The sequence below is a fragment of the Neopelma chrysocephalum genome, unplaced genomic scaffold, assembly GCF_003984885.1.
Source record: "Neopelma chrysocephalum unplaced genomic scaffold, ASM398488v2 Primary Assembly neopelma1_102, whole genome shotgun sequence".
NCBI classification, from domain to species: Eukaryota; Metazoa; Chordata; class Aves; order Passeriformes; family Pipridae; genus Neopelma; species Neopelma chrysocephalum.
Window position 1 is genome coordinate 4284451 of NW_020897765.1, and position 13766 is coordinate 4298216.

At 39.3% G+C, this 13766-nt stretch overlaps 2 protein-coding genes across 13 annotated transcripts in view; both read left to right on the forward strand.

Moving 5' to 3' along the window:
• The window catches only part of TRDMT1 (tRNA aspartic acid methyltransferase 1), a 29362-nt gene extending 26783 nt beyond the window's left edge, over positions 1 to 2579 (forward strand). For 10 of the 11 annotated variants that reach the window (XM_027695718.1, XM_027695716.1, XM_027695721.1 and 7 more), the window contains one exon: positions 1812 to 2579. In XM_027695718.1, coding sequence (XP_027551519.1) covers positions 1812 to 1912 — 101 coding nt within the window. In that variant the 3' untranslated portion in view covers positions 1913 to 2579. The remainder of the gene's footprint in view (positions 1 to 1811) is intronic. The other variant, XR_003536236.1, reaches the window with a different exon arrangement.
• An 8343-nt stretch (positions 2580 to 10922) lies between these two features.
• CUBN (cubilin) overlaps positions 10923 to 13766 on the forward strand; it is a 146249-nt gene continuing 143405 nt past the window's right edge. The window contains exons 1-5 of one of the 2 annotated variants that reach the window (XM_027695563.1): positions 10923 to 11131; positions 11292 to 11421; positions 11745 to 11837; positions 12846 to 12884; positions 13632 to 13733. In XM_027695563.1, coding sequence (XP_027551364.1) covers positions 11013 to 11131; positions 11292 to 11421; positions 11745 to 11837; positions 12846 to 12884; positions 13632 to 13733 — 483 coding nt within the window. In that variant the 5' untranslated portion in view covers positions 10923 to 11012. The remainder of the gene's footprint in view (positions 11132 to 11291; positions 11422 to 11744; positions 11838 to 12845; positions 12885 to 13631; positions 13734 to 13766) is intronic. The other variant, XM_027695562.1, reaches the window with a different exon arrangement.

Below are 13766 nucleotides of genomic sequence, written 5' to 3' on the forward strand. Positions count from 1 at the left end.
GACCTGCTTTCATGAGGGTGATGTCAGGATGTGTTTCTTATTAGCAGTGTATGTAAGCTTTTAGGAAACAAAAGCCAGCACAGTGCAGTAGTCAAGACCACAATATTGTCCGGTAGCGTGTCCTAAACAGTACAGTGAGGGCTGTGCAGCAAGTGCCAGCATACTATGAGTTGTTGAATCTGACCTTCTGGTGAAGGCTACTCTTGAGCCAAGAAGATAGGCAGTGCAAGATAATGTTAACAGTCAGAGGGAGGAGGCTTGGAATAAAGGAAACTGTGAGATCTGAAAATTAATTCTTGGCCTTCAGTTGCCAAGAGGCAGAAGGAGAAACTATGAAATTCTCAGGGTTCAGATAAGCTTCTTGGGCTGTAAGTGCACATGCATGTGTGTGTGCATAAATACATATTTATTTTCATATACTCTTTTAAAATGTGCTGGTTCTGTACCTTATTCATTGATGGAATGTGAAAACTCCATCTAAGGAAGTGTGTATGGGACTGCAAGTGATTGTTCCAAAGAGAGAATGGTTGCCCAAATGTGAGTGCCAGGAAGCTAGGCAGAGTGGATGGAGCTGGCAGAAAATGTGTTTACCAAAGCAGTCCACATTCGAGGCATTAATAATTGGCAGAGAAGGATGGAACAACTCCTCCCAGACACCTCCTGCTCCTCAGAGCCTCCCTTGGCTCAATAACTGTCCAACCACATTCTCTCCTGAGCTGTCTCAAGAAAAGAATTTTTTCTGAAATGCTGTGAAAATTTCAGAACATATATATCATATCACTTTTTGCACAAACAAATGCATCCAAGCTAATTACAATGGTGATGACCTCAGAGTCAAAGTTAAGTGTTTCTTTTTAGGGAATGATCAAATAATTGAATGTGGTCACATTTCAGCAGCTTAGTAAATGTCCCTCACAGTTAAGTCACCACTGCTATTAGTCTTTCACTCGGGTTGAAGCAAATGCACTTTACCTCACAGGTGGAGTAAGGTAAGAGTACGAGCGAAAACAGTTAGAGCAGACCAGCTGGCTGTTGAAAACTTCATTCTCAGGAGCTTGGTCAGCTTTGACTGTGCACTCAGTACACAACACAGCCCTTTCACAATACCTGGACCATTTTAATTTTTTTCTGGCCCTCCCTTCTTTTTGCCGGTCCATGCACTTACCATGGTAAGATATTTCTGACACTGTCTGTATTTCTGAGTGTGTTTAATAGGGTCAGCATTGAATTACATGGAAAATTGTTCAGCTGCTTGATCACTCAATGAATAAGCCTTGCTCATAATTTAATCTGCTGGTGGTATATTGCACCGTGAGACTTGTGTGATTTGCCTGAACTGGTTATGGGGGCTCAGATGGGAAGTACAGTATAAAGCTTATTGGGAAGTGCAATTTAGTCTATTTGCAGAATCATCACATTTTCTTTCTGATGTTGCCGTGTTCTTTTGTGAATGTTCTCTAGAGCAGCAGTTGTGCAGTGGTTTAGGTGGCTGCTGCCCCTCCCTGATACTGCTGGATGCTTTGAGCTCTGTGAAGGGAAGGTATATCAGCATTAATTACACAACAGAGAAATGTTTTGAAGCCTTTTGTGAAAGCTTAGAGATGGCAGTTTTGCTAACAAAAGAACAGATTCAAATCCAATGAATTGGTTAGGACTTATTTTGTAACTTTATGAATTTTTTGGGAGGGGAGGGTGAACCATGCTGCAGCCTGTGATAACTGCATTAAGAACTGTTCACTGAAAAAAGGAGTAGACTGAAAACTAGGAACAAACCCAGACTAATGATGTTGCACTGTATGTTTTTGTTTTAGGCTTTCCTGAAAAAGTAACAATAAAGCAATGCTATCGTCTTCTGGGAAACAGCCTCAATGTACATGTGGTGGCAAAATTGATCTCCATTCTACTTGGATAATTTAGAACCTGAATCTGACGCATATGGACTGGTGACAGAAAATACTTCCATCTTTCAAAAGAAAGATGATAGAAGCTGAACAAAAATCAGAGCTTACCAAAGTATATGTCCATGCATTTTGCTGAACAGTTCTGATATTTTTAATGACTTGCTTTCATGATGGATTTGAACTGTAGAGGTGTTTTATTTAAATGGACATTTCCAGGACTTGATTGCTTTATTTAAATGTCCTTTTTACTTTGCAAAATGAAAAGGGGCAGCATTTACAAATACTTCAATTAAATTGGATAAGACTACTTTATTTTATCTTAAAACCATTTTCTCATTATGGCATGAAAAGGCTCTAAGTGTCAAAACCATTTTAATTAAGTGCAGAGACCAAGTTCTATGTGTAAAATGTCTTCATCTGTAAATATGAGTTTTCCATTCTGAAAAGATGTGCTGTATATATGTTCTGAACTTTTGATATGCTTTTTGTAGCTCATGAAACTGTTAAATTCAGTATTTTGTATACAATTTTTAAGAAGACACAGTGTTATTCTTTAGGGTTGTCTCATCCTCTCTAAATACTTGTAGGATTCTGGAACCCAACTCTATCTGTCTGGAATGATTTGCTTAGGTGCAGCTGAATAAAAATATTTCAAGATTATCACAACCCTGACAATAACTTGCCTGTTTCTGTTCTCACATTATTCAGGATAAGATCATTGCTCCTTACCAAATAAAATACATATATACATATACATATAAATCATTGCTCCTTACATATAAAAGACATTAAAAAAATTTAAAAGCTCCGTGTTTAGCTTTCTATGGCATAAGAACTGGAGAAAAACTATAGGGCCTGCTTCTGAAAATTTCTTTATGCAACTTGATAGTAGTATTAGATGGGTTTAAGCATATCTGTTGAGATGACACTGCTGCATATGGCTATCCAGAGTGCCACCATTTTACACCACCTCACAGGCTGGACTGAATAGTTTTTTAATCAAGTCTCGTGAGTTTAATGTCTCTGAAGTAATAGAGAAAATGATGGGAAAACTGAAAGCCCTCTAAAGAGGCATGTCTTTTCCGGTTGTTATTTTCCCTTACAGATAATATGATATTGGAATGTAGACCAAAGAAAGCTTGAGGGAGAAAAAGGTGAAATGATACCTAGTAAGCATCCTTCGGGGAGCTGATGTGCCACAAACCAGAAGAATTTTGTGAATTGACTGTCATTCCTGTGCACCAAAGCACTAAAAGTTCCCAATCCTGAAAAAGAATGATTTTTCTTCCCCTCTCTCCCCTCTGGCCCATGGGATGACATTGGAAGAGTCATGGTGCGTTGCATCTGGGCTTGGTAATGTAGGAGAAACTGAAGGCCATACAGAATAGAGCTGCTGTAGAGATGCTGCAGCTACTCTCATCTGCTATAGTCCTGAAAACCAAAATGAGTTTGTGTTGGTATTTTTTGTCATACTTTATCTTATGTTGACTCCTGTGTATTTCTTCGTCAGTCTTGGACTGTTCCAGCTGCAAAAGAGAAATGGAACTCTGGACTAGGCTTTAGAGAAGGGTGAGATTGGCCTCTGTCTTTTCCTGGTCACATGTAGTACTGTACTAGGCTGATGTTTGTCTGTGCTGGCTCCTAAACTGCTAAGAGCAGGTGTGGTTCTGACAGTGAACCACAGGGATCTGTTCACACAGTGGTTATTGGGTAGATTTATCAGCCAGATCCATAACTAGTGGCCATATGGTCTTGTTCTTGGGAGAAATGTGGTAATGCAAAGATCTGTTGTTTTCTAGCATGATCCAAACATTGGAAAGAAAACAAAGGATATCAATTTTATGTATAAATTGGAATTTCTTTCATATAAACCATGTAAACAAGCTGTTAATTTTGCCTCGCTATAATAATATTTGGCAAAATATTACTATTAACAATTAATTTTCAAATCTTTAAAATGTACAACGTATTTTAATGATTTATATGCCACTCGTAAGCAAGCAGTATTAAAGTATAAGTTGAATCTTGCTGCATCTAAAACTGATACAGTAGTACAGCCTGTTATAAGTTGACAGTGAATTTTAGTTCAGTGTGATTGTGAAGACTGAAATTTGTTTGCTAATCCAAGATGTTTCTGAAGGAAATACTTTGAAAGAACAGATTTCAGAGTTGTAAATATATGTGTATTTTACCCCTGCTAACCCTGTAATACCAGTGCAGCTAAACTGAGCCACTGCTTCTTATCCCCTTGGTTTGTCATTAATGAACTGGTTTACTGGGCTCTGTTGGGTTGTACCTGCTTGACCTCACTTGATGATCGTGTTGCTTTCTTTTCCAAGCAGTCTCCTAATCCTAAGTGCTTTGCAGTCTACATCAGTGCTGAACTTTGCAACTTCAGCTTAAGCATTTTCACAGCAGTGATTACAAAAGCAGATGAAAGGTGAAGGAGTGAAATCTGGAAAAAAGCTTTGGAAAGGGAAGGAGATTTCCAGAATCTGGTTTTTGGGTTTGTAGCTCACTCGTGGTGCACATCTGAAGCATGTGTCATTATCTGGGTGAGATGACGTGGTTGCGTTCCCTCAGACTTGAGAAGTTCCACTGAAAAAAAGGATGTCATATGGTTATGTGGTGTTATGTTGATGCAGTCATTTTTGAAGCTTGCCAATTGCCTTAGAAAATGTCTTCCCTACATCAGCTGGTTTCTATCTGAGTTAATCCGGGATTTCCCCACACTCATGAAGAAACCTGTCTAGCAGCAAAGTTACTAAAATACCATTTGTTTAACACAGGGAGTTTGAATATTTTTTGATACTTGAACTCAAAGTTTTCTAATGGAGGTGTATCCTTCAATGCAGTGAATGTAAGGCTCCTGCCCAGAGACTTTTTTATCTCACATTTTACTAGCCCTCATAGAAGAAGTATAAGGATTTTCAGGAATCTCTGTGTCACAGGCTGGGAAAACATTGATCAGTGATAACACTATGGTATGTCATAAACTTAGTCAGGGGTAAGCCCATTTTGGTTTTGACAGAGACATTTCAATAGAAATCTGAACAGGCCCAGTGCTTTGATAACTCTACAATTCCGTGTAGCGGTTGTCATGCATATCTAAAATAAGTAGAAAATTCAGAAAATACTTGTTACATCTCAAGGATTCAATTCTCAGCTCACCCTTCAATATCGCTCCTCCAAGTTCTTGCTCTTCATACTAAAGTTTAACACTTGGCTTATGGTATAAATACTGAATTATATTTCTTTTCCTTATGTGTTTTGTCTTGTATGTGTTTCCAGCCTCTTAAGTGTTGTATGATTTTCTGTGGTGTTTAAACAATATTAAACATATTAGTAAGGATTTGGAGGACACAAATTAATAATTGGTTAAGAGCACTAGGCATTTCTGAGCAGTCTTATATAATTACTGTATAAAGTAGAACTGGTCAAAGAAATATCCAGGGAGAAATAATGTGAAAGCATAAAAAAACTAGACATGAAGCCCAAAATAATTCCATTAGCTGTTTTCCTTTTGCTGTGCAAACATGAGTGTTCTAGTGTTGCAATCTTATTAGGGGGAATTCATGAGATACTGAGTAGTGATAGTATGTCACTTTAAATGTTATTGTGAAGAGCATGAAGAGATCTGTGTTATTTTTATTTTTAATTGATTACAAGTTTAGGGGAATTTATACAACTATTGAAGAAAAGAAATACATGGCCTTAGGGGACTAGGCAGCCATCTGTGAAGGCAAGAAAACTGGGTTGTTCTCTTTGACTTTCCTCGACCTGGTCCTTTTGACAGTGGGAGGAAGCTGGACAAAGGATCTTTTGGTAAGAGCTCTGGTGAAGCAAGAAGAGGAGTTGGAAGGGTTTAAATCAAGTGGAACAGACCACTTTTAGTGAGAGAGGGTTGTTGGATCAAATGTCAGAAGGCCACTCTGGTAGGATACCCTTCACTAGGATTCAGAAAACTTTGCAGCGAAAGGAGTCCCTAATAGTTCCTCCAGTGGTGAACCTCTCTGATTTTAAATGCAGGAATACATCCTGAAATCCCAACTTCATTGAGAGCAGGTTTGTCATGTGCTTTTTTCCACGCACTGGCCTGTTGTAACTCAAATATTTTTAAATTACCACTTGGCATTTGGAAGCAAAGCATGTTCATGGTACTGATATATTTTCTTATATGTAGATAGTAATAAATAGCTTTGCTTAGTTCAAATGTTTGCTCTGTATATATTTGTAAAAATAAACTAATACCATTCTGTTTATAAATAATACACTTAAAAATGGGATTCTCCTCAGAATTGCTATTTCTGATTGGCATTTTTTCTGTATATTGACCATATTTGCTCATTCTTTGTACATGTAAGGTAAAGCATGGGGCGAAGGAAAAGACTGGACAAGTTCATAGAAGAAAACTCCTTTGAGAGCACTGACTAAGGAGGCTTCTGACTGAAGAAGTGCATGCGCTGAAAATAATTGGAGGCCAACAGAGTACCTAGGAGAGGTAGTGTTTGTGCTTTCCCCTTTGTGTACCTGTCATTTCCTATCTGCTCTTGGCCACTGTTGGAAACAGGGTACTGACCTAGATGGATGTTTTTCTAAGTATGACCATTCTTACTTTCTTACATTTTTGTGGTGACAGAATGCCAGTACTTGTAATCAAAGCATCAACACAGCAAATGGCTTTGCACGCTTAGCTCAGATCTAAGCTTCTCAATAAAAGCCAACAGTACAGAATAGAATGAATGTAAGGGAGGTTGTGCAGCCAGGTCCATTCATGGCTCTAGGGTTATTTATTAGTGAAGAAGGGTGACTATGCAAATGGAAGTCCCTAAAAATAACCCCAGTGTTAAAGCAATTGGAATGTGTTAAAAGGGCTGGAATAATCAATAGAAAAGAACAAAGCCAATATAACTGACTGGAAACTTTTCATGAACCTAATTTCAAAAAAGAATGAAATGAAAAATAGGAAGCATCAAAATGGTTGGTGGTTTGTAGAAATAAAACAAAATATGTAGGAAGAAAAATCAGAAAGACAGAACCAAAATACAAGTCTCCTAAGGAAGGTAAAAACTGTTAAAGTAAAAAAGTGTTAAAACTGCCTTCATCGTGATAAAGGAATCCAGGGAGAACTGGGACAGTAGATCAATTTGAGCTGAAGTAGGTAACTAAATCAAACTCTTATCTTTGTCATTTGCTATTAAACACTGAAAAACTCAACTTCCTGGCCACTTAGTTTAAGTTCATTAGCAGGTAACTGATGAACTTCATTAACTGTGTTGAGGGGGCAGAATCTTAAGCAGGTGTCAGGGGGCAGAATGCTGAGAAAAAATAAATCCTCAAGGAGGGGTGTGGGAAGTTGAGGCTTGCAGCTGCTGCAGACCCTGGGGAAGGTGCTGTGGCCATAAAACTCTCCAGAAGCTCGTGAAGAGAAGGAAGGAGGCAATGATAGGTGGTTATAAGTAAGGGACAGAAAGAGGAATGTTATTTTTCAGAGTCATCCCTGTTTGATGTAAACCCTGTGGTTGTTGATCCTCTGCACAGGGTCCGATAGCAGCTTAGTGCTTGGTTGTCTCAGAGCTGTAGGGACACACACGAAGTGCTGAGTTAATACAGAGCATGGCTTACACCATGAATATACAAGGAACAATTGCACATTTGTACCATGCAGGTAACAGTGCTATTTTGTACGTTATGTGTCGCTTTTGAGCATAGAATATTATTAGAAAGAGGAAAGATGAAAGACAATCCAGGGAAGTGAAGATGGAAATACTGGAAGATAGGACCTCAGCTCAGGGAAGACTTGAGTAAATGTGCTCTTCTTAGGATTTAGCAGCAATGGGGCTGGATTTATAATTATTTGCAAATATTTGAGTGATAACATTGAATAGCAGGGATCTTCTTTTGCATCTATGCAAAAAAAAAAAAGATTATTTGTTAGCTTTCCATTAAAAAATTAGCCAGTTTTGGATTCGCACCAATTGCTTCTCTTCTTCCATTTATAAAGGTGGCATTGTCACAGACTCATGTCATGTCTGTGCGTCTGAGTTGACTTCCTAGAAGTAATTAGCGCATATTGAATTTTTGGCCATAATCTGAGTTAACTCTTTTCTTCTACCCCAGTGTCTTTGCATTGCAGGCACATACTGCTGGAGAAGTAGAGGGATACCACCATTTCATTTCATACAGCTACTCAAGAAGGTGGTAAATTGTAGTCCCTGCTAGTACAGGATGAACTTCAACCAGAATTAGAGGCAAACACTCCTTTACTCTCTGCCAAAGCTGCACACAGTCTATATTCTATAGAGCTGTTTCCTGAGCCATCATGTTAGAGAGGTACTAAACAACCTGTCCCAGGAGGAAGGGTTCATGCCAGTTCTTGTTAGAAAGAACAGCCCCTATTCTTGTGCCAGACATTTGCAGCTTTTCCATTCTGTTCCTCCAAAAATGATGTCTCAATCCAACGTATTAAAGTAAAATTAGAAGGTGTGGACCTATTTTTCTCCTTAAGAGGGTTTTTAGATTTCTCAATTTGGCCAGCCTAAGGTGCATTCACTAGGAATAAAGAGTAAATTAACTAAAATCTGGAAGGTGTAATGAAATGGAAAATAACGTGTCACGCAAAGTTTGGGTGAATGTCCAGTGCTCTCTTTCCATGCCATAATCAGTGCATAGTCGAAGTCAGCTGGTCTTCAGGCCAACCATTTTCTAAGCTATAAAGCCTGCAGGAAGAGAAGGTGAATTTCTTCTTGTTCCTTGCATTAGCAACCTTCTCCTCATCCTTCATGGTTTATTGCTCATTGGTTATTGGTATATTGGAGCTAATTAGTTGGAAAGGGAAGCCTGAATTAAAGGTTGACAGGCAGCAGAGAGAGTCAATGCATACTCAGTATGTAAAATAAATGAATAGAGAAAAGGAAGGATTTTGTGGTCCACAGCCGAAAGCCAGGATGGAAACTGTCAGCACACAATGGACTTTGTGGAAGTAAGTTCCTGGAGTATGCATACACTCGACCAGCCTGGTAAGGAGTGTGGGTGTAGTTGGCCCATAGTTTATTCAAGCTTACACCCAACTGACAGTTATACAAACTCAATAAACTGTTAAAACAAAAAGCAAATCAAAACAAAAAGAGCAAAAAACCCCACTAGACAGACTTTGGAACTGACAGGAAGAATGTTAATGAGCACTAGTTTAATGGACAGTACAGGATACCCAGAGGCAAAAGGTGTCTAGTCGACTAGACAGAAACATTGATAATTCATCTATGCTGTCCTATTCCTGAACAGAGGTTTCAGAGCAAAAAGCATAATAGTAAACAGAAAAAAAGTGGAGGGATGGATTCTCAGTTGGTGTAAAATATTGTAGCTCACTTGGATCGAATGGAGCAGTGATATCTCCAACAACTGAGGATACAATTCTGTATTTTTATGGAAACACTATCCCCTATGATGATAAAGGATAAAACATGAAAATTTCTACTTCTTTTCCTCTGTTCTGGCAGGAATGGGTGATAGTCTCCTGGAGGCTGCAGGCTGCTACAAGTGAACATCCAGAGAGCTGAGCTGCTGGCACACCAGTAGGTACATGGGACAGGCTGTCTCCCATGGGTTCAGGAGGAACTTTACCTCTGCCCGTCAGATCCCCAGGCAGTAGCGGTCACTGTTGGGTTACCTGTCTGAGTACAAGAAAAGTGGTCAGCAGGATGATGCTGTTCTGAATTCCAAGGTAAGTTTCTGCAAACACAGATAATAAAATGTAATAAAAATCTGGTTTTTATGCAAACAACAGGAAATAGTGGAGGTGGTGTGATACAGCTGATAAAATCTCAGGCATTACGGTTATTCACAGCAAAGATTAAGTTATTATCTGTGGCAGCACCACATTAGGTGTCCCGACTTCAGTTCATGTTTACAGTCCACATCTGTCTCTTTTTGAGGTGACATTAATATTTTTTGTCACCACATCCAATTTTTTCACAGATTGCTTTGACCTTTTAATGCTTTCATCTGTGAAAGGTGTAGAGTTCATTCAATTCCTCGGTTCCAGGACAGGTCCCTCTGTAGGTGACAAGTGCAAACTGGAGCAGAAAAAAAGGCTAGGCAGGGTTAGGAAGTGCAGGAGCTCCATGGCCTCCAGGAAGGTCTGGGGCTTAAAGTATCAGTGAATGGTGGCTACTCTTATCTTTGAGCACAAGCAGCTAAAAGTGTTGCTTCTCTTTTCTTCTCAGCAGAGTTTTGAAATGTGAGCAACTTGAATAAGTTATCTACTAAGCAAAAAGGAAAATCAAAAAGAATGGTGCTGGGCCTGGAGGTTCAGGAAGCTCCCAGCGTGAGGAAGGAAAACATGCACAGAGCTCCCCTAAGCAGGAAGAAGAAAGCACAGCAAAGTCTTGAGCAAGGGGAATATGAAGACTCTGGCAAAAGCAAAGGGGAGGTGGGACATGGACTCTGTCAGGGCTTTCAGCAGCAACAGCCTGGGCCTCAGCATCTGGGGACTGAGTCACCCTTGAGTCAGAGCAGCCATATTTGGTTAAAATTGTATTTTGCTGTTGCAATCCATGGGACGCTGTTTGGTACTGCTTAACTTGTGTCATCTGACCAATAAATTACTGTCTGGAAGCTTCTCTTCCAATACAAATATTCCTTGCCAGCCACTGTGGGTTTTATATGTGGGGTTGGGTTTTTTTCCTTTTTTGTAACAATTTAAGTCCTTTAGTGCTGCCAAATAATCTTTCCTTCATCCATGTGGTGCAGTATGTGAGTGAGCCATTTCTGCAGTAACCAGCTGCAGATTACGAGGTGCTTGGAGACACTGGGGTGCTCAGCTGTACAAAGGTCAAAGACAAACTGGTAAAATACAAGCAGAATTCAATCAATGATCTCTCAAAGCTCCTGAAACCAAAAGACAAAATGAAAAAAAATGCATTTAGTGTCTCGAGGATTTGCATGCTGTCAATCTTTAATTAAAATATCTGAGATAAAGTTCACCCTTGCAAGACAAGGCAGCAGAATGGGCACCTTGTGAACCAGGAGAGCAAAGGGCACCTGGGCTCACAACAGCACAATCCAGCACTAAAGGTTTCACTTCAAACGCAGGACAGCTGGAGGAGAGCAATGCTTTGGGCTGCTCCTGCTCCTGTGCTTTTAGTTGTGTTATTATTACTTACTGGATTGAGCTGTGAATTAAACCACCATGAAAAAAAGAGGCAGAAACGAACCGCTTATGATGAGCAGTAAGTACCATTGCTTGCAAATTCATTTGTTCATATGGTCCCCTCTAAGTGCTGGTAATGGGAACAGAATGGCTTTACTGCAGCTCCTTTTTACATACTCTGTGGCAGATACGTGTAACTAAATGATCTCTTACTTTTTTTTCCCCCCATAATACAACAGGCCTCGTTTGTCCTCAGAGCAGGGCAATTTGGTGTTCCATGCTGGCTCCAGCAAAAATATTGAATTTAGAACTGGACCACTGGGGAAAATAAAAATTAATGAAGAAGACCTTGCAGAACTTTGTAATCAGGTGATATAGTTACTTTTCCTTAATATATTTTAATTTTCAGGTTTGCACATTAATAGTTAAATTCTTTGCAAGTGTTTGATGTGTTTTGTATGATTGTATTTTATGTTATCTATATCAGTAGTCTAATATGAAAGTAAGCTATTGCAGACTTATGAAGTAATCATGTCGTTACAGAAGATAATTAAAAGATTAAATTGTGTATGTAGCAGAGCTCTCTGTATTTAAGTGGACTTTATAATAGTAAAGTTACGCAAGGACAAAACTTTCCTAAGCTTTTGAAAAAGCAAAGTTTGTTTCACATTATCTCTGTTGTTTAATTTTAGGTGAGAGAGAGTCACACAGAGATTCAAGAACTTAAAAAAGCCAGTGGTGCCTCTCAGAACATGTCCCAGCAGGTTGCCCTGCTGACCTCCAAGGTGAGCCATATCTTCGTGTTATCCTCCTCCAACATTCCCAGTTTTCTGTTCCTCACACTAGCATTAAACAACCTGATTTATTTTAGTACTTCTAGACTTCAATTCAGGGAACTGGAGCAGAGTCCATACGTAACATCAGCTTGGAGTCTGTGTTTTATTTTGAGATACTTACTCAGAAAATCTGGAGACGATGGAAATATTTCTGTAAATCACCCCCTAATTTCCAGTTACTGTGATTCTTTTGTTCATTGTCAACATGTCTATAGACTATATCCTCTAATATTTATGGAAGTGTAATCCTACTAAATTCTGGAAGTGACCCATATATGTTTTTACAGTTGTTACACAGGCATTCCGTTCCATAGGTGAAATGGACTATAGGGGTTTGCAGTGGAAAAAAAAAAGACCTTTGCGGTAGTTTAGTCTTTTCCCTGCTCCTTAAAATTTTTCTCCAACAGAAGATTTTGAAACCATTGTCTGATTTAAGTTTCTCTTGTTACAGTGTTTCCACAAGTTCCTTATAGGAAAATATTTTGTAGCCTAAGAGACCTTCCCTCAGGAAAATTGTGATAATACATATCTACGATATTCCCTGATTCAGTGTCAGTTTGCTGTTTGTGTCTACAACCCACTGGGATATGGTGATCTTCTTCCTGGCTTTCGTTGTACTGTCCCAGACCTCCATCCTTCACATACATGTGAGGACCCGAACAGTCCCACAGGAATATTCACATCCTCAGTGTTGAGCACCTGAATACATCTTTGCAAGACTGAGTCTTGCCTTTTGGATCCAAGCTGGGACATATTTACGCTGTCATTTCCTGAACAGCCTAAACTACCAAAATCCCAGTGAATGGGGCCTGATTTGAAGCTGACTGTCACCTGGTTTCACAAAGCAAATATTCTCTTTTCTCAAAGGAAAATATTTTCTTAGCCTACCAGCCTCCAACATGTACCTCTGTGGTCACTGTCATACCAAGCACAATGTAATTTGCATTTCTTTTGCAGATCATGAATCTTGATAACCAACTTCAAAGCTTAGAGCAGGTAAGTAAATGAGAAACAAACTAGAGATCAGAAAAGAAAATCCCAGCCCTGAGTAAATAAAATGAGGTTACAATGATTAAATAGCTGAATGATTTATTTAATCTCGTGCATTCCTCAGGAAAACTTTTTTTGCTAACAGGAGGCAAAGAAAAAAAGCCAAGATTTGTGGAGGAGGTGAAATACCTTCTTACAAAATACAAACTGTGTAGGAGCCTGCACTTCTTGTGTACTCAAGAACAACAACTAGCTACCAAAGAGAAGTAAGCTTTTCCTTCACTGGTCTGTCAAGACAAAGACCAGAAAATTCAAACTGGATTTTTATTATACTGGAACTAGCTAATTTGCAACTGTTGTCTGTTTCTCCAGTGAGCTGGTGACAAGCCACACCTACAGGTGCCAATAAAAGTAGTTGTCAGATGAGTTGCCCATGGAATCAAAAAGACAAGATAACCTTCCATCTAGACCCCCAGGCTGCTGATGAAGAACAATCTCTGTTAATATTTAATTTTACAGGGCTTTTCTCATTCTAGTGCTTGCCATTCTGTGTATGACCAGACATAGTGTCATTATTTTGTACAGGGATAACTGAAACAGCTCAAAACCTTTACAAATCAACCTTCCTGAAAAAAGTGGTAGGAGGGATCCAAGAAAGAATGAAAAAAAAAGAGAGGTTTTTCTTGAAAATAAATGTTAATGGAACACCAGCTAAGCAGAAACCTCATTTACTGCTCTTTTCCTGGGTTTCAGACTATCCAGAAGAGAGCCTGCAGTAGTAACCCATGTGAGAACTCAGGGACCTGTGTAAACTCACTGGATGGTTTCTTTTGCCTCTGTCCCAGCAACTGGCAGGTGAGTCTTGACTACGGAGTGTGTGTTTGTGTG